Genomic DNA, 18,635 nt, shown 5'->3' with positions numbered 1-18,635 from the left:
AGGTAAATATAGTAGGGCTAAGATGGGACATCTACATCTAGGTTTTATGGATTTAACTAGTACCTTTGAACTTGTTAATTATTGTAAATTATGGCAAACCATTATATTTTTTGTGCCCTGGATGACATAGGGCCTCATTAGGATGGCGGGCGGACTTTGCCCGCCCGCCACCCCCGTGGTAATATGGACCGCCCCCCTTAAGGGCGGGGGTCCCGTCGCCAGTATTAGGATGCGCCCGCCACAGTGGCGGGCGCATCCTGCATTCTTACCATTGTGGTGGGCGGTGCACTCAGCACCTCCCGCCACAATGGCAGGAAAGCATGCTGTGCACTTCCATGCACAGCATGGCAGGCACCTGCCATGCTGTGCATGGAACTGCCGGGGGGTACCATAGGTATCCCCCATGTGCAACTCCCACCCCCCGGAGTCCCTGGGGGCCTGCAACGGGCCCCCGCAGTGATTCTCTGCATGCCTTTCCCGCCACGGAAAGGCATTCAGAGAAGCCCATCCTAATATGGCTGACGGTGTCTGATAGACACAACCACCATATTATTCCTTTTCCGCCCCGGCCGCAAGGTGACCGGGCGGAAAAGCGGAAGACGGTCTTTCCGTCCGCCGAGGTACCCCTCGCCATCCTAATATGGCAGGGGGTCTTTAGTGCAACGATGTCGGGCAGATTGCCCCCGCCAGGCTGGCGGTGGCTACCGCCAGCCTGGCGAGGGCCATCCGCCCGGCATTGTAATGGGCCCCTTAGTGCCGCTTCTGGCCCAAATGTATGGAAATGTAACCACCCAGGGGCGCTATGGACCTAATGGCGCATGCACCTGCCCTTTAACGGTAGCAAGACTGGTTAGGTATGGTTGCATTCATGCACCATTTCTTTTTCCCTCTACAATAATGGAGTGGATGGAGAGCTCCAGGGCCTATGTATAGACCCTCCTAGAATAGGCACTCAGTCTGTCCCAGTTTTATTGTACGCAGATGATGCAGTTCTGCTTTCTAGGGCCGTCAATGGGTTACAACCACTCACTGATTTTTTTTTTACATACTTGGGGGATACTTATTTGAAGGTAAATTTAAAAAAATACTTTCACGATGATTTGTGTTAGAGGAATGCCTGAGACTCATATTCATCATATTAACGGTGAGCCTATACTGAGATTTCACCCTCTTCTTACTTGGGTTACAGTTTACATTATGTGATAGCTGGGATACATAAGATACAGAGAAATATGTCAGTCAAACCTGATACACACTATTGAAGGTGTGTGTAGGTTTGCAACAAACAAAGATTGCAAAACAATTAGGGAATTGTTGGACATTTACAGAAACAAATGTTTATCTGCAGCAGATATAGGGTGGATCTCCTAGGCTTTGGCAATTCTGCCATTTTACAATCACAGGAAATTCACGTTATCGGCCGTTACTTGCAGTTCCAAAATCAAACCCTGCATTTATTGTGTGTAAAATGTTGGGTTTGCCTTAAGTGGAGGATACTTTACACATAAAATTCGTCCTCCTATGGCATTTGGTCATTTTTTCAAACAATTCCATGGCTTTCTCACATCAGTGATTTTTAAGCATATTTATTAAACCATTTGAACCCAAAAGAAAATATCTATGCATCATATATCCAAACCTGATATGTAATGAATGCTGGGGCATCCACAACAATGCTCAGAATGTTAAAGTCAATGCCTACATTTTGAGGACTCACTTACAGGCAGCTGAAACAATGTTTTTTATGTTGCTTCTCACAGGAAGAGTTGGATTCTTCAACTATTGACTTGAGGAAACTGTTTTTTTTCCTTCAGCACTCCAACAGTGTTCATGTTTTTTTCTTGCCCTCTTTCCATCTTTATGTGCCAACTTATTTATTCATCCAGCAACCTCTCTTTCCGCTTTCACTTCTCCACTTTTCCCTATTCCTCCGCCACGCACTTTTACATTTTTTTTAGAATAGATATTTTTTTTCGATCATCACAATCTACCTGCTACCTCCCCCCGCTCTTCTCATTTCTCTCCAGTGCTCCTCTGTCTCGCTCTCAGTTCCACCGCCTATTTTTTTTTGTTTATTGGAGGACCTGACAGTTGCAAAGTGCCACTGGGCTGTGTGCTTCTATTTTTTCATTCACTTTATTTTTTATTTTTAGAATACCATGTTAAAATGGCTGTTTTCTATATTGGAATTTTAAATTAAGAATGTTAAAAGTGTTAAAAGCTGACTCAAATCGCATTGTGGGCAATGTTGGAGTGATTATTCTTCACTTCAAAAATCAAGGCCATATTACCACTTATTTTATTTTTATTTTACAGAGTTGTATATAGCGCAAACTTGACCCGAATCGGGTATCAGAGCACTTTACATTACACCAGTTGCATTACATGAGGACACATTCATTTTTGTTAGGTACGGGGAGATTACGTGATTTGCCCAGAATCACAGAATGATCAGCGTCATTGCAGAGACTCGAACCCGGTTCCCCAGATTCCAGGTCGACCGCCCTAGCCGATAGGTCAACTTCTCTACCATCATCAATATATCATCATGTATGTGCAGGTATCATCAAGCACCAGTAACCGTTTTTAATTTATTATTATTATTTTACTAATTCCAATTGAAACAAGCACTGGCAAAATCAACAGCTCTGCAGTTTAAAGACATGGCTTTGCTATTGCTTGCCTCCATAAAGTTGAATAAATTCAGTACATAAAAGTACAAATATGTTACCCAGTTCTATTATCATCATCATTTGATCTTTATTTCGACGTTTTTCTGCCATAAAAGATTACAATTAAAACATATATTTCAGCACAGTTATAAAATAATCATTTCATCATGAACATTAGAAATTCCATAAAATCGAGAATATAAAATCACCCCTGGCTACTATTTACAATTAAAAAACATCTCTTGGACCACATGGCTATCAGAATCTTCGATAGTGCGAAAACAATATGCCCTGAGGTATCGGTCTTTAGGATTCTCAGTGCAACCAAGCATTTATCAAAGCCCATATTCTAACATAAGGGGACTAACCAATACTTCCTAGCTTTGCTATAAGCTGGGCAGAAAAAAAGTATGTGAAGTTCATCTTCATGACTGGCACTTGGGGGTCGTCGATGAGGCTGATGGGCCTGTAGTTGACCGGGAGCAGAGGAGAGCCCTTCTTAAAAATTGGGACAACCTCTGCTCCCAGCCAAGTACCCGGCACCTCCATGCCTCCCAAGACTGCATTAAAGAGGGAATACAGGTAAGGGGCCCAAATCCTCGGTTCTATTATCGATTTGCTGGTTACAAGAAACATTAACATATACAGGGTCATTTGTGATTGGAACATCCCATCAGCAAGAGTGGGAGAGCACAATTTTTAACAGAATTTACAAATACACGAGATAGACATGATGAGGTAATTAACAGTGTCTGTACTGATTTATAGATTAAATTGAAACTACTATGTTTGGTGGAAATAGTCATACTTCATGGGTTGGTGTTCCTTATCTGACATTAATATGTGTGTTTCTACAACCCTCTGTACATTGCTTGTGGTCAGTAACTCAATGTTGCATTTTCTTCCCTTAGGTTGATAATGATGATGTCATTACAAAAGAGGAGCAAATTTATATTCTGTTGAAAGCCAAAGCAAAGTGCGAAAGACACCTGAAATCCCAAGTGCCTAAGATTCATGGTGAGTTCTCAAAGCCATTACAATCTTGTAACATCTAAGCATGTATCTGTCAAGTAAAGTTTTAGACATAATTAGAAATTACTGGAGTTATAATAAAAAATTTTTTAGATTGAATGTAACATAGCATATACTGGTTTATATAATTGCAGAAGTTTTGTTTTTGTTGTTAATTATGAGTTGGAATCTAATGACTTATGAATTATATTGGCTTTTAGAGGACCATATTGTTCTGAAATTTGTAGTTCTGCTTTTCTTAATGTCAGTGGTTGCTTATGTTACTTTGTTCTTTCATTTTTAACTTGTTAAAATTGATAAGCTCCCATTCAATAATTGTTTAATATTGGCGTATTCATCTTTTTTTAGGTATAAATCTATCAAGTTATAGAAGTCTTTTATTCTGGATTCTTTTTTGCTTTTTATTAAAATTTTAAGTGTATAATCTATTTAGTGCTTAGCCCAATTTTGTTTTATGACTGTCAGTTTATTAATATGATTTTTAGAGTGATTGTCATATTTATTTCCTTTCAGTGTGTTTGTCTCAATGTTCATTCTAGGTGGTAGTAGTGCACTAATGTGAGTCCACATTCACACTGTGTATCCATACCAACATTACTCTCTGGCTGCATCCCAGGTGTTGTGCCAATAGTGTACCTGGATATGCGTATGACCTTGTCGCAATACTTTTGAGTCAGAACCATAACTCACTTTTTAACTTTTCTTTTTTCAGTGAATTTCAGTGTTTTTGTAAAGAGATTTTGCTTTGCAATACATATGAACATGTCATTCTTTGACTTGTGATAATATAAATTACTGAATTTCGGCTGTTACCGACAGGTATTGGGCATTTGGGATGTAGGTGGCCTAAATTGCAAATTCGGTAATTTACCGATTTTGTATTTTAAGAAATCGGTAAATTACCGAATTTTCAATGTAGGGAGCACTCAAATGAGTGCTTTTCCCATTTTAGGATTCGTTATTTACCACCAACTATAAGTTGGTGGTAAATAAGGAATACCTTTGAAAATGCAAATCTGTGCATTTTCAACCGTGCCATGTGGCAGACATACATGCCCTTAGGGCATGTATGTGTGCCACATCTGCACACAAGCACGATTCAGGGGTGCAACAGGGTGTCAAAGTGACACCCTGGCACCCTTGAATGTTTCCCCCATTTTACCGAATCGGGCTCCCATGAGCCCTTGATCACTGGCGGGAAGTACACAGGAAACGGATTGAAGGAACAATTAATTTATTTGCATGAAAAGTCACGCCCATGTGGGCCCGAGGTATGCTGGACTTGGTAGTTCTAAAGTGCTGCCTCGAGACATGCATTCCTCTAACCCAGTCGAAACCGCTCCTGCGTCTTAATTAAATGATGATTCCTTGTTAGGAGAAAGGTGTAGCAGGACCACTTCCAACTGCCCCAATGTTCCTTTTTTCATGCAAATAAATTAATTGTTCCTCAATCCGTTTCCTGTGTACTTCCTGCCAGTGATCAAGGGCTCATGGGAGCCTGAAACGCGTTTGGCTACGGAAAGGTAGAGTCAGCCTACGCATCCTGCTGCAACCTGCGGCGCCGTGTGTGTTAACCCTGAAGTATGCGGCATCCTTCCCTGGGCAACCTTGTTGTTTGATATATATATATGAACAAGGGCTTTCCTAGCCCGAAACGCGTAGTGCCCTCTTGCCTACCGGCTTCTCTGCAAATAAAGATCCTGTGCAGCGCATTTGGTGGTCCGTCTCCTATGTTCCCTCGCCGGTCTGACATTGGTTGACCTGGAAGTGGTGTTTTGAGTTTTTGCGGATATATATATATATATATATATATATATATATTAGCGGCCCGCCCCAGCGTTGCCTGGGGTAGAAGGGGGCTGGGGGCTGCATTTCAGGTTTGCGTGCTCTCCCGCCCAGGCCCCCGCCCGCCACGACATTGTCTGTGTCCCGGACAATGTTGTGGCGGGAGGGAGCCGGGGCGGGAGAGCACGCAAACCTGAAATGCTGGCTTCCCCTACCCCCGCCTGCCCTGACATTCCCCAGCAGCCCGTGCCCCGCCCGCTTGCCCCGACCCTGGCTGCCCCGGATTCTTACCTTGCCTCTGCTGCTCACACCGCCGGTCCATATTTCTCCGCTCCGCCGCTCTGCCACTCACCACCTGCCCGCCGCCGCTCCTGCCCGCGCCATATCCACCTCTCCGCTCCGCCGCTGGCCTCACTTCACCGCTCCTCCCCTGCGCGCCATGTCCGCCGCTCCTGAGACGCTGCTCCTCCCCTGCTCCTGAAGTGACGACGCACAGTCGCGGCCGGCGCTACTTTGGGGGAACTACTTTTTGTAAAAATGTAACTTTTTATATAACCTTTATTTTTAAAATTTTTAAAGCCTATGACCATTTACACACCCTGCCGATTTCAACGGTGAATCGGGTGTGTAGATTGGCGCTGTGGTTCCCGAGTTTACCTTGCCTAAAGGTGCAAGTTCTCTCTTTATAATAGTAGTATAGATATATATATCCCACACGTTTTTACGGTAGTTCGTGGCTTCAAGATTGCGACGGCCCTGCGTGGGTACCGGCTAACCTCGTAATTTAAACAACAAAACTTCTTCTTCCAGAAATAACTGCGCTGGACACTCCAAGATGCTTAATTTTGTTTAATGCAAAAACGAAAGCTTCCTACCGACACGTTTCGCCAATTACGGCTTGGTCACTGACCTGACCATAATTACTCAAGCTGCCAGTTTAAGGTTGTGGACAACCCCTTCTGGCTAGAGTTGGAGGACATCCACAGTAGGCAAAATGACAACTCTGGTGATTAATGCTATTCCTGTAGAGAGACCAGATCTTTGTCTAGCGAAAGGTATGACACATCATAGCTCAGAGGGTTAATATGCCTGCTGCAAAGGATGTGTCCCACTCACTTCACAAAGTACATATGATATAAATAGGTCAATGGGCTACCGCTTTTGTCAGAGATCCTTTTGTTACTTGTAGTTTATAAGTTAAAATCCTAATATAGGGCAGTGAGCTATTAACTGCCATCGAAGAGCTGCATGCAAACTGCAAGGAAAATAGTAGAGCTATATATTTTTGTCCCGTCTTTCGTTGTCCTAATATTGCAAAAGGGGTTCATTTGGATAGAAATCAATTCTTATTATTAAAGAAAACCCCTAACAATGGTGTTACATTTTAAATTCTGGATTTGTGCTTTTCCAGTCCAGGGACTCAAACTATACTGCCTACCAGTATGGATGAAATGTGACTCCTACTTCTTGTAGACCTCTGTCTTATGCAACATTTCCTAAATGCTGATTTACACACCATGATTGATTGTTCTTTGCAATGCGTGTATGATCAAAAGTGTTTTGATATCTTAAACTGGTATGAGTGACGCTATAAAACTAAATTAATCTAAGAGACAGTGGTTATGGAGACTTGAGGTGCACTGTCAAATGGTGATAGTGAGGGAAACCGTGGCGGAGGTGGGCATTGGAGGGACACCAACAAACATTGTCGCACAGAGTGCCACCAGTGCTAAACCCGGCCCTGACACTAGCAGTGCCCACTGGCTTTCAAAACTGGCCTCCAAATGGTCCAGCCCATCAAGAAAATGCCAATGTCATAAAATGCCAGTCTGGCCCTGTTTAAGAGCAAAGTCCAGTGTGCAGCTCCAGAAAGAAAGAGATCCTCAGTTCTGAGAGATATCCAAGGGTTTTGAGCATCTTGATGCATCAAACTTATCTCAATAACAGGTCCAAAAGGAGTACCTCACAATCCAGGGTGGTAAAACCTTCGAGACTATTTGACCCATCAATAGGGTTGTAACTGACTTCGCTCTAACTGTACATGTTCTATCTGTTCCTTAATATTTGCGCTTGTTGCATGTGGGGGCGGGGGGGGACACCAGCGCTAATTTTTGTGGACCATGGCTTATTTTTACTCCTAAGCTAGGCAAACAGTGACAAAGGTAGAATGCAGGTATTCAGCAATCCTGGTATTCGTCAATCCTGCCATTTGCCAGCTGGAGCGGTGGTCTCCCTAGGAAAAATGAAGATCCTTGCACATACTAAATTCTCTTCTTTTTTTCAAATTAAGCCTTAATTGAACTAGTATTTTCTAGTTTAATTAATTGGCTCAAGAGACAACAGACATCTCTATTGCATGATAACATCACAATTTTTGATTCCAATCAGATGCTTATTACGAGATATCCAGATTGTGTTTGCTTTTGCTTGGCACAGTGTTATTTTAGAATGCAATCGCCCCATAAGCTGGCAGCTGACAAGGAACCGCTAAGAATGAAGCGGTTAATTACATGACATCCAGGAAACTGTAACAACGGTACACACATTCCTTTTCGGTTTGTTTCCTAACTGCGCAAGTCGTGGCACACGTTAGTAAGCTGTGAGTAATGCTCTAAAAAAGAGACAACTTTGTTCTTAAAATGTAAACATAAATATTTAATTGCTATGGCGAGTTTCGTACTCGTTCCACTTAAGGTAATCACAGAGCAGTTTAAAAAAGCATTGCAAGTCTCCAAGATTTCTTCTGACAAAGACATTCTGCCTGGCTGTTTTTTTTTATAGGAACACATATTTTTGGAGTTGGAGTTACTAGCTGCAAATGGATTAGGAGAGCAGGATTAGGAGAGTTCTTTATTAAAGTGTGCTCGGCGTCTTCCGATGAAAGGCTTTTATTGCCGTCAGTATATGTAGACATGTTATGGCTCCCGCGACCCCTCTGCCTGGGTTAGAAGGAAGGTTTTAGGGAGCTCTCTAGCCACTGCCCTTCAGTCCTTCACACCCACCCCCTCTCAGGTATGCGATCTTATGCCTTCGTAGATTTGGATAAAGAGGGCTGACTGGTTAGCACAGATCAATCCCCACACATTGGTGCTAGTTGGAAGCCCACATCCACGGCTGGTAAACACCTGGGTTTACCCCGACCAACCATAGCATGATTGGCCAGGTGGCTGGAGACTCAATGAGGGTCTTTAGATTAGAGGAATGATGTGGAAGTGTGGTTGTCTCATCATCGACCAGGGTGGTCTACTGTCACAGAGTTGACTGTAGTTTGATTTCACTCACTGTGCCACCCATGTGTGAATTGATGGGCTAGGGGTGTTGTTATATGTTCCTTCTCTTGCGTGTGATGTACACATGCTTAGTGGTTGTCTCCTTGGCCTTTCTTTTGTGTGCAGCTCACTTTGGCTTTCCTATTTGTTGTCCTCCATTGCTGATGACATCTGGTCTGCATATGTGGCTGTGTGTCAGTGTGGGATATGTCTGTGTGACTTGACAGGCTGTTTGTCCAGTTGAGTGATTGTTCCTGTAATGTATATGTGCTTATTTTGTGCTTGAACTCTGATGTGTTGCCATGAGTGGGCTGTAGGGGTGGTGTGAGGGTTGCCCTGGCCCTGTGCTTCTGTGCTGTGTGTTTCTCTGCAGTCCCACCTGCTGAGGATGTCTCCCTAATTGTTTGGTGTGTGGTGCAGGGTGTGGGTTCACCTGGGTTGTTGCTGTACAAGGGGATCACAATAGATGCACATGGCATGTCCCCGCAAGTGTTTGGGTGGCCTAGTGTGTGGAGGAGTGGCCCTATGATCTTTGTGCACTGCCCATGCCTAGTGCTCGCCCTACCTTCTGCCTTGTGCGCATGTTTTCCTGTGTCTTCACCGCTGCAGTGACGTGACTGGGACATTGCATCAATATCGTGGTTGGTGGGTGACCTGGATGCTGAGGGGTGATTTTGTGACAGGTAAGATCTATGTGGGTACACTTGTGGATGTGATCCGGTCCCCACTAGGCTGTCTGATACGGATTGGGACCCTTTATCAGTCCATGAGTTGTGTATTGTGGTTGTGTGAGGGGTTGTGTTATTGTGTACCTGCGGTGGTGTCTGCGACGGTCCATGAGTTGCTGGTGAGCACTGAAAAGATGTGTAAGGCTGGGTCCATTGCGGTCGTGACCGGGTGGAAGGGACTGGGACTCTGGTTTGCGCAAAGCTGTCGAGCTTCCGCCGTTTCTGGTTGGGCGGTTTCTCCACTGCGGTGCGACTGGCTGTTTGGGGCATCCTGATTTGTACAGCAATGAGTCTCCATTGGCTCCCACCACTGCAGTGGTGGACGCACTTTGATGGCAGTTCGCCTGGCACTGCAGCAGACGGAAAATGGGCTATGTTTGGCCATACTAATAGGGCGGGCATGAGGACCACTGCTGGTGTGCGGAAAAAAGCATTTTACGCCACCACCAGCACTCAGGTGGTGCCTCCGCCCGCCATCATAATGGGCTCCTAAATGTTGATACTCTTGAGCTAACTCAAGGGCTTATTCATTGTGACCCTGTTATAAAATTCCTATCTGTGAGAAACTGCTTTTTTAGTTTGGGGATGTGAGCCCTTCTCAAGCAATAGCCACATTCCTTGTCAGGTTGCAGCACAAAAGTCACTAAATTATCCTATGCTTAACCCTCTGGTAGCTTGGTGCAAAGGCAGTCAGGCTTAACTTAGAGGCAATGTGTAAAGTATTAATGAAACACTCAAAAACAATAAAATTGAAACGAAAACACAAAATAAATCCCACAATAATTTAAAAAAATGGAGTAAAATGTAATGTGTTTTTTGACATCGAACCTCAAATATCCAATCAGTAGAACCAGAGTGATGCATATTTAAAGGTTGTAGTGCAATCTAGAACCTAAAAGATCAAAGGGCAAGCATGGACATTTAGCCACACAAGACTGTTAAAAAGTTGAAAGTTATGGCCGCCTTTGATGGAGTTGGCCGACAGTGACGGCTCTCAGAGGAAGTGCTGTGGGGCGGTGAGATGGGGCAGGGAGGGGCAGGGTGTGGGGTAGTGGATTCAGACATATGACAGATGGAGTAAAGTAAGTAGATAAATAAATAAAACTATTTACCTTACGTGCGCTGCATCACCGAGTTGGCGATGCAGCACGCGCAGGGTAAATAGCTTTTTAAATGTATTTACTTACTTTATTTTGTTCAGTTGTATGTCCAAGTCCACTACACCCCACCCTGCCCATCCCCCGTCCCCTGCCCCACCGCCCCACAGCACTCCCATTGCGATGCTGGCATACAAGAAGTGAAATGGGACTGGTCTCGGCTTACCTCCAGACTGAGAAGACATTTTGGAGAAAAATGTCTGAGGAGGTAATGTTCTTAAGGGCAAGCAGCCAGTGGTCTCTGAGGAGGAGGCATCATCATCTGGGAGCCACTGGACGACACTGTGGTGAGGATTTCTACTTTCAGTTACTTTTCTGGAATTCAAAAACCATCTGCAGGACAAAACTGCAGGCTGTAGCTGATGAGGGCTCCACAAGGCCAAATACCCTTCCGATGAGGAGCCGTTGAAGTGGATTTGGTGCAATGGAGTAGAATGTAAAAAGAACAATTGATGGACAGCATGCTGAAAAAATATCAAACATTCTCCTCAATATGGAGATCTGGGCCTAAATCCATAGTTTTTTGGTCATCATGCCAATAGTTTAAACCCAGCCATTTGTAAATCAGTCTTGGCCCTGCTTCCCATTTTAACAGCCCAGGCTGAACTGCTGGATTAGGTCCTCCCTGGACCGGGAACAAGCATCCTAGGACCAGATTCATGGTATCAGCCTGCATCAGCCAGGCTAGCACCAGACCCATGTCTGGGTATACCGTCCCACTCAGAGTGACAAATGCAAAAAGAACAATTGATGGACATAATGCTGAACAATGACAAACATTTTCCCAGTATAGTGATCTGGGCTTTAATCCATTGTTTTTGTGCTCCCCATCCCATTCCAATTTAAACCCAGCCATATACAAATTAGTCTTGACCCTGTTCCCCATGGGAACAGTCTAGACCGAACTGCCAGGCCAGGTCCACCCTGGAACAGAAGCAAGAATCTTACGACCGGGTTTGGGGTATCACCCCTCATCAGCCAGGCTAGCTTGACTCCCCAATATGGAGATCTGGGCCTAAATCCATAGTTTTTTGGTCATCATGCCAATAGTTTAAACCCAGCCATTTGTAAATCAGTCTTGGCCTGCTTCTTGTCCATAACAAGTAGAAGACTCAGCTTTCTATAGATTCCATTCGATGTAATGTGCAGGAAATGTAGAAGCACAGCCAAACATACGTGTGTGGGATGCGCTATTAGTAATTAATGATCAACCTATTTCTGGAAAAGTAGATTTAATTGAGAGTCTTATTTTTAAGGATTTAAATGAGACTTTGCATTTAGTTTGCAACACAATTTCTCCGGCCAGGTTATAGATTACTAGATCCCTCTCCCTTCCCTTGGTTACACCCTACACCAGTTAGAAGAGCAAAATGTATTCATGGTATAAAACCAAACGTCCAGAGGATCACATCAAGTTCAAGGGGATACTAAGGAAATATAACAGGGCCTTATTCAAAAGAAGCAATTAATCCATTAATAACAAATTCGAAAGTGCTAGCAAAAAACCCAAATAACTTGCACAAACATTCCAGTCTCTTCATTGTTATATGCCTATCATCCTGCACTGCTGAATCCTTGGTGAATACAGAACTGTTGGGCCTGGCCTTTTTGCAGGGTTATCCCCAAACGTTTTACCATCCTGCTATTTTTCTGACCCTGTTTTTGTTGGTGTTTGGACTCCGAGCACTTTACCACTTCTAATCATTGCTAAAGTGCATGTGCTCTTCCCTCTTAAACATAGTAATTCTTGGCTAACCCCTATTTGGCATATTTTTACTGGCAAGTCCCTTGTACAGAGGTATCCCATTTACCAGGGCCCGTAAATTAAATGCTACTAGTGGGCTTGCAGCCAGGATTGTGCCACCCACCGACGTAGCCTTTCAAATCTGCCTCACGCCTGCCACTGCAGAGCCTGCATGTGCAGTTTACTGCCACATTGACTTGGCATTTAAAACTACTTGCCAAGCCTTAAACCGTGGGTCATTCCTAAGGTAGGCGCTAGGTAGCCCTATGGGCAATTTGCTGTGTAAGTAAATAGTTATCTAGTTATTTGTAATATAGTAACTTGTGAAAATTACCATATCACTGGTAGTAGGCCTGCCGGTCGCTGTGCCACTGGATTAAAGCTAGCCTGGTTGATGAAGGGTGTTACCCCAAAACGGGTCCCTTGATGCTTGGTTTGGTCCCAGGGAGGACCTGTCCTACCAATTCGGGCTGGACTGTTCCCATGAGGAGCAGGATCATGACTGATTTGCATATGGCTGGGTCCAAACTGGGGTGGCATAGTGAGCAAAAGAATGATGAATTAAACCCAGATCTCTTGACTGGGGGTGAATGGTTGGAAAGTTTCAGCATTTCATCCATCATCTTGTTGTGTTTGCTATGTTTGTCCAAAGTGGCTAAAGGTATACCTAGATGTCCATCACCTTGTTGTGTTTGCTACGTTGTATGCCAGGCTCACAAAACTTACTGTAACCCCGCTGATAGGAGTGAATGGGGTTCCTGTGCTATGTGGGCTTATGATTACTGACATACTTATGGTGACAGTTTGTGAATTATGCATCATGACTCTAACCTAACTGCTGCATTTCAGTCCATGATGTTCTAATGCATGTTGTATTTATTCTTGCACTGTCAGGATAACAAGTACTACTTCACCATTTGCATAAAGCGTGCAGTATCTATGATCCATGTGTCTTTATTTTATCATGTTATATTTCATGCCCTTGTGTTATAACAAATGTCATTTTGATTCCTGCATTGCCAGGATAATGAGTACTGACTCAGATTTGCATCATATGCACCGTATTTTATGATCTATGTCATTTTGGTCTGTATTTTATGTACAATGCACACTATATATATATATTTATATAATCCAGTGTGGAATGTCTTTTGGGGTGTATTCATTGTTTTACTAGTGTGAGCGTTTTGCTCAAAAGCTTTACGCATTGCCTCTGATATTAAACCTGACTGCTCTGTGCCAAGCTAGTAGAGGGTGACCACAGGTTATCATTGGTATGTAACTTACTTGCCCTGACTACAGTGGTGGGTTCTGCCTGGCTTAGGTGCATATCCCATCCAACCAGAAACCCAATTTAAAAAAAAAAATCTTTACACAAAACGTTTTTAGAAACATGCTGACATCTGACAAGACATTGAGGAGCAGAGAACTATAGCTAGTAGGCAAGCTTTAACGGGGGAACAATGTTTAAAAACCAGCCTATGGTGTCGAAGGAATTCACATATGCCCAGTTTCATTTCCAGAAGGTGGAGGAGTGCATTATTGAAGCTCCTGAAGAAAGTGAAACCTACATGTTAGGACTACGATGCCTTACCCAGGCTTGTCATCTGCAAAAATGTTACAAAAAAGGTGAGACAATCATTATCACTAGGCTTCGCCCCTAAAAACCTAAATCAATCGGTTCTGACCCCTCCAATAAATCTCCTCCTTACATTCAAAGGCAATTACATTTGCAGAGTGTTAATTATAAATAAAAAAAGTAGGATGAAATGCTTAACAACTGCACCAATTAAACATTTGTATGCTATCTGCTCTGGTAGGTGAGTAATGCAGGGTCTCCAAGAAATAAATGACAATAGGCCTCACTCTGGTATTCGCAAAATTAAAGGCTGTGTGAATGTAAAAACCTTACTTATGATGGACTGAAGGTTTATTATGATTTGTTCATGTCTTTCGGACCCACAATGTGCACATTTCAACTTCTTTAAAATAAAATCTGAAGAAAAAGGTATGGGGAATGGGCATCCCACAACTTTCACCAAAAACACTGAAAGTTATAATTTCTGCATTTTGTGAATGCAGATGCAGGAACTGAGATCGTGCAGATCTCCGGGAAACGGAGAAACAGCGAAACGTCTCCATTCTCACAGGTAACTCTGAATCATACTTACAAGGTGCAGCATTATAGCCCCTACCAAATGCCACTTTTTGACAGGGATGAATTAATATATCCATCACAGTGTGAGAACCATCAAGTATCGCAAACCAGTCAGTGTACAAAACCTGTGATTGCTCTGCGGCCCGATAATAGTTCATCAGGGTCAAAGACATGACTTTTTCCCTCGGCTGGAACCACAGGCACAGTTCCAACTTTGATAGCCCAAAAGTGTAGCAGGTGCAGTATAGCAGATGGTGCAGCCTCTCTTTGTGCAGTCCAAGGGCAGCAGGGCAAACCTTCTTCTGTCCTTGTTCTGAATCCATTGTGATCTGAGGTTCAGGGTGCCAGGGGTGCCATATTTATCCAAAGAAAGTTACCCAAAGGGACCACACAGAAACTAGCCAATGGGTGACCAGGCCCCCTCTCTTCTACTGATGACTTTCCGGCAATGTGTGGCACCTAGCAATCCTAGGGTGCACTATTCTGCCCACTCCCAAGATGTTGGCACCCTTCGTCAGCTGTTTGGAGCTTGGTAGCCCAGCCCAGAGGCATGGAGACCAGGGGGCTACACACTCATGTGAAAACCAGTTTGGGCACTGGTTCTCCCTCTCTGACACCTACTCCAGCCTGTTTTCTTGAACAAAGGACAGCCACTCTGGAGAGTTATCGACATTTGCCCACCAAAGGCAGCTTTACCTTTGAAGCTCACCTTTTGGGCTAACACCCAGAGTAACTTCCTACAGTGGGCTTTCATTGTTTTCAAGCCTGGGAGTCATTCACACTGCTCCCTAGTCAGGCAGGCAGAATACTGTCTGTGGGCCAGTGCCCTTGTGAGGCTACTGGACCAACTGGGTCTCATGTGTCAACTTTCTAAAACTTGCTTTACTTTAATAGTTACATTAAATTTGACCTGGGCATTTGGTCAGGTTTAATGCCACAATTATTTTGATACCTTACAGGACCCAGTTAGGTAGTCCCATTCAGAAGTTATCCGGACTGAGGTGCCAGCCTGTAACCCTGTGTTAGCCAACGGGGCTACTAATGTTTCCACAGCAAAATGACAGTTTAAGGGGTTTTTCTGCAAGGACATATATAAACATACATGTCCGACTTAATAATATACAGCTTCCTGCCTTAGGGCTCTCTTGGCCTTCCTTAGGGGAGACGTACACATATTGTTAAGGAAAGTGGTGGCTTTGCCATTGGTTTGAATGGCAAAGTCAAACTAGCAGTATGACGCTTCCCTTCCAGTCTGCAGTGCGCAGGCTGGGAGCCATTTTGTACTTTGTCACACATAGGGTGGCACAATCAGTGCTGCAGCATTGGGTGGACACTCTCGCCTACATACCCTTGGTACCTCGGGTGCCAAAGACTAGGGACTTATAAGTAACTCAGTACTTGCCCATTGACGATAGCCAACTCAACATACACTTTGTAAAGGGTTAGAACACTGGCACTGAGGTCTGGTTAGCAGACCTCAGTGCAATCAGAGTCACTCAGTGCACTCAGAGTCAAAACACCAGCAGGATCAGTCAAAAAATGTGGGGGTGAACATGCAAAAAGAGGCATTTAAAATGTAAAATTTTAGGAAAACTGCAAAAATAAATGTAAATATGCAAAATGCAAATCAGTCATTTTATCACAAAATTCACCCTCCCATCAGTTTACATTACAAGGATGCATTTCTGGGTAAAATATAGTGTATAAAACACAATTGTCATGACCACACCAGCTTCACTCTCTTGCATTCTAGTGGTTAGTGTTGTTCCAGTACAAATAAGACTGGAATGAACAGCAGCATAATGATGATACATGGCATAATTTAGAAAATTTCACGTAACAAGCATATTGCAAAATTCACACATTTAAGCACATACCCCCAGAGAAAATTAAAATTTTGTGCAGGTATACTCAGAACTTTATATGTAGGTTTGTAAATAACGCAACACTGACAGAGAATCAGGGAGGAATATACATAATAACTTTCCAAATATGGTAATTGACAGAGTTTTGCCCATTTCCTCTGTAATAACTATGTTGCACACATCACTAGTTGCGTAACCCAGTTAAAAAATCAGTTGACAGGGACGTAAAACCATTGATGCTTCTAAATTAGTAGTGAAAGGAGATGTTTGCTTGGACATGAAATACATTGATTTCCATAAACCAACTTTCTATCTGTTTGTTTTATTTTTACAAGTTTCCTCCTAAATTGCTAAAAAACAAACCACTCCCCCGGTGTGTACTTTCTCCGTGTTCCCGTCAGTTGCACCGCAGTTGCCGAAATGTGTGTGTAAACTGCATAATTATGCTTATTCTTGAACTGCTGATGGTTGGGTTTGCTTGAATCCCACAGAAATATTATTTGGCTCCGTGTTTGTGAAAAAAAGGTTTTCACTTTTAATTATATTTGCATTTGCAAATTACAGATTCCAGGACTTTACTTAGACAGAGGTGCAATGTTCTGAGGCCTGAAATTGACTCCCCCCTTGGCCACAGCATAATATGCTGTCAATCACTATCATCATCAGGGCTCCTGTGGAATCTTTACCACTGAGCTCCAAGTACCCAGTGCTTGCCATACACAGACGAGTGCTTAATGTTTTAAAAAGAAATGGTGGGGCCCAAAATGTTCTTAGTTGCCTTCTGCCAAATGCCTAGAATGAAAAAATGCAAAGGTTGCCTAGTCTTGCTTCTACCTCATGTCTCTTTATCTCATCACCCTACACTTTCTGTCTCTTTATCTCACTCGTTTACTCCCTTCTTTCTCCCTTTCTTACAGTTTTTCTTTCTTTCTCTTCCTCCTGCATTTTCCCTTTTCTGCCCTTTTATCTGATACTCTCGGCCAGTGTCTGATGATGGTAAAAAAAAGTCTAAAATATTTCCGAATTAAGCATTTCTGTTTCGGATCAAGTAAATGTTCACAAATCCGATTTTATTACTGAACTATGGGAACATCGAAGTAGACACTTCCGGAGATTAGTGGCATAGCTCCAGTGGTGCAGCAGGTGCAGTGGCACCGGGGCACAGAGGCCTGAGGCTGCCACTGAACCCTGAATATGCATGTATTTTACATCTCAAACAGCAGTTCCCTTCCTTGCACTAGAGCACATGACACACGGTCTACCCCACTGTGCGCTTTAAGAGGCAGCCTATTGGACGCTGACAGAATTAGAGAGATTGGAATCAAGACATTTGTGTTCTAATGTGACATCTCCTCTGCCTGAATATTTCTATTCACAAATGAGATCACAGAAAAACAAGCTGAACACAGTGCTTAATTTGTGTCAGAGTTTGCAGGTAGTGGCATCCTGGACTCATCTTTGGAGTCCAACGATTATTTTTCAGTACCAGACTTTCACACAGAACAAGGGAGAGAAACAGAAATTAGGGAAAGAGGGAGAAAAGAAAAGTTAAGACAACTGCGACGAAGAAATAATGCAACAATGTACAAGAACATACAGGTTTGAGAAAAAACAGGAAGTTTAGGTTTGTGAAAAGAATGGGCAACAAAGAGGTTTTAAAAAAAGCTTCCTTGTTATTCGCAGCACTGGCATTGGGCAGCTCTTTTGGTGGACACTTAGGGGAAAGTTGAACTTCTTCACATATTGTACTTATTTGTTTTGCAAATCAAGCACTGCCAAATATAACAAGCACTACAACCTAAGTCAGAGAGGCCTGTACCCAATTCTAAGTTTAATTAAACATAGCCCTTCCATTTCCATGTTTGCATTTTACAAATTTGTCCAAATGATAAAGTTACAATGCATCGAAAAGCAAGAGACCTCTGAATAAGCAGGGGATCATGAACAAGGCAACACTCCATAAGACCGAGGAAGATACAAGGTAGAAAACTCTATTGGGCATCACTGTTTTTTAATACTTCTGCCTCTGTTCACTTGCTGACTATCATAGAGCTATCACTTACTATATGCCCTCAGTGTGCAAGGCAATCCTGATCTAACTGGTAACCGGAGTTACCAGCCCCATCATTGCATTTTATTGTATTGTAATTGCATTTATATAGCGCTTACTAGCCCTGACAAGGGGATGAAGCGCGTTTTTGGTGAGTAGCCCGCGGTCCGGAACC

General features: G+C 43.3%; 1 protein-coding gene across 2 annotated transcripts in view; it reads left to right on the top strand.

Annotated features, from left to right (window-relative positions):
* The window catches only part of PTH1R (parathyroid hormone 1 receptor), a 631,389-nt gene that overhangs the window by 362,044 nt on the left and 250,710 nt on the right, over window positions 1-18,635 (top strand). For both annotated transcript variants that reach the window (XM_086941074.1, XM_086941073.1), the window contains one exon: window positions 3,584-3,689. In XM_086941074.1, the coding sequence (XP_086797200.1) occupies window positions 3,584-3,689 (106 nt within the window). The remainder of the gene's footprint in view (window positions 1-3,583; window positions 3,690-18,635) is intronic.

This window comes from Lissotriton vulgaris, chromosome 10, assembly GCF_964263255.1.
Source record: "Lissotriton vulgaris chromosome 10, aLisVul1.2, whole genome shotgun sequence".
Classification (NCBI taxonomy): Eukaryota; Metazoa; Chordata; class Amphibia; order Caudata; family Salamandridae; genus Lissotriton; species Lissotriton vulgaris.
This window is presented reverse-complemented; position numbering and strand designations above follow the sequence as displayed.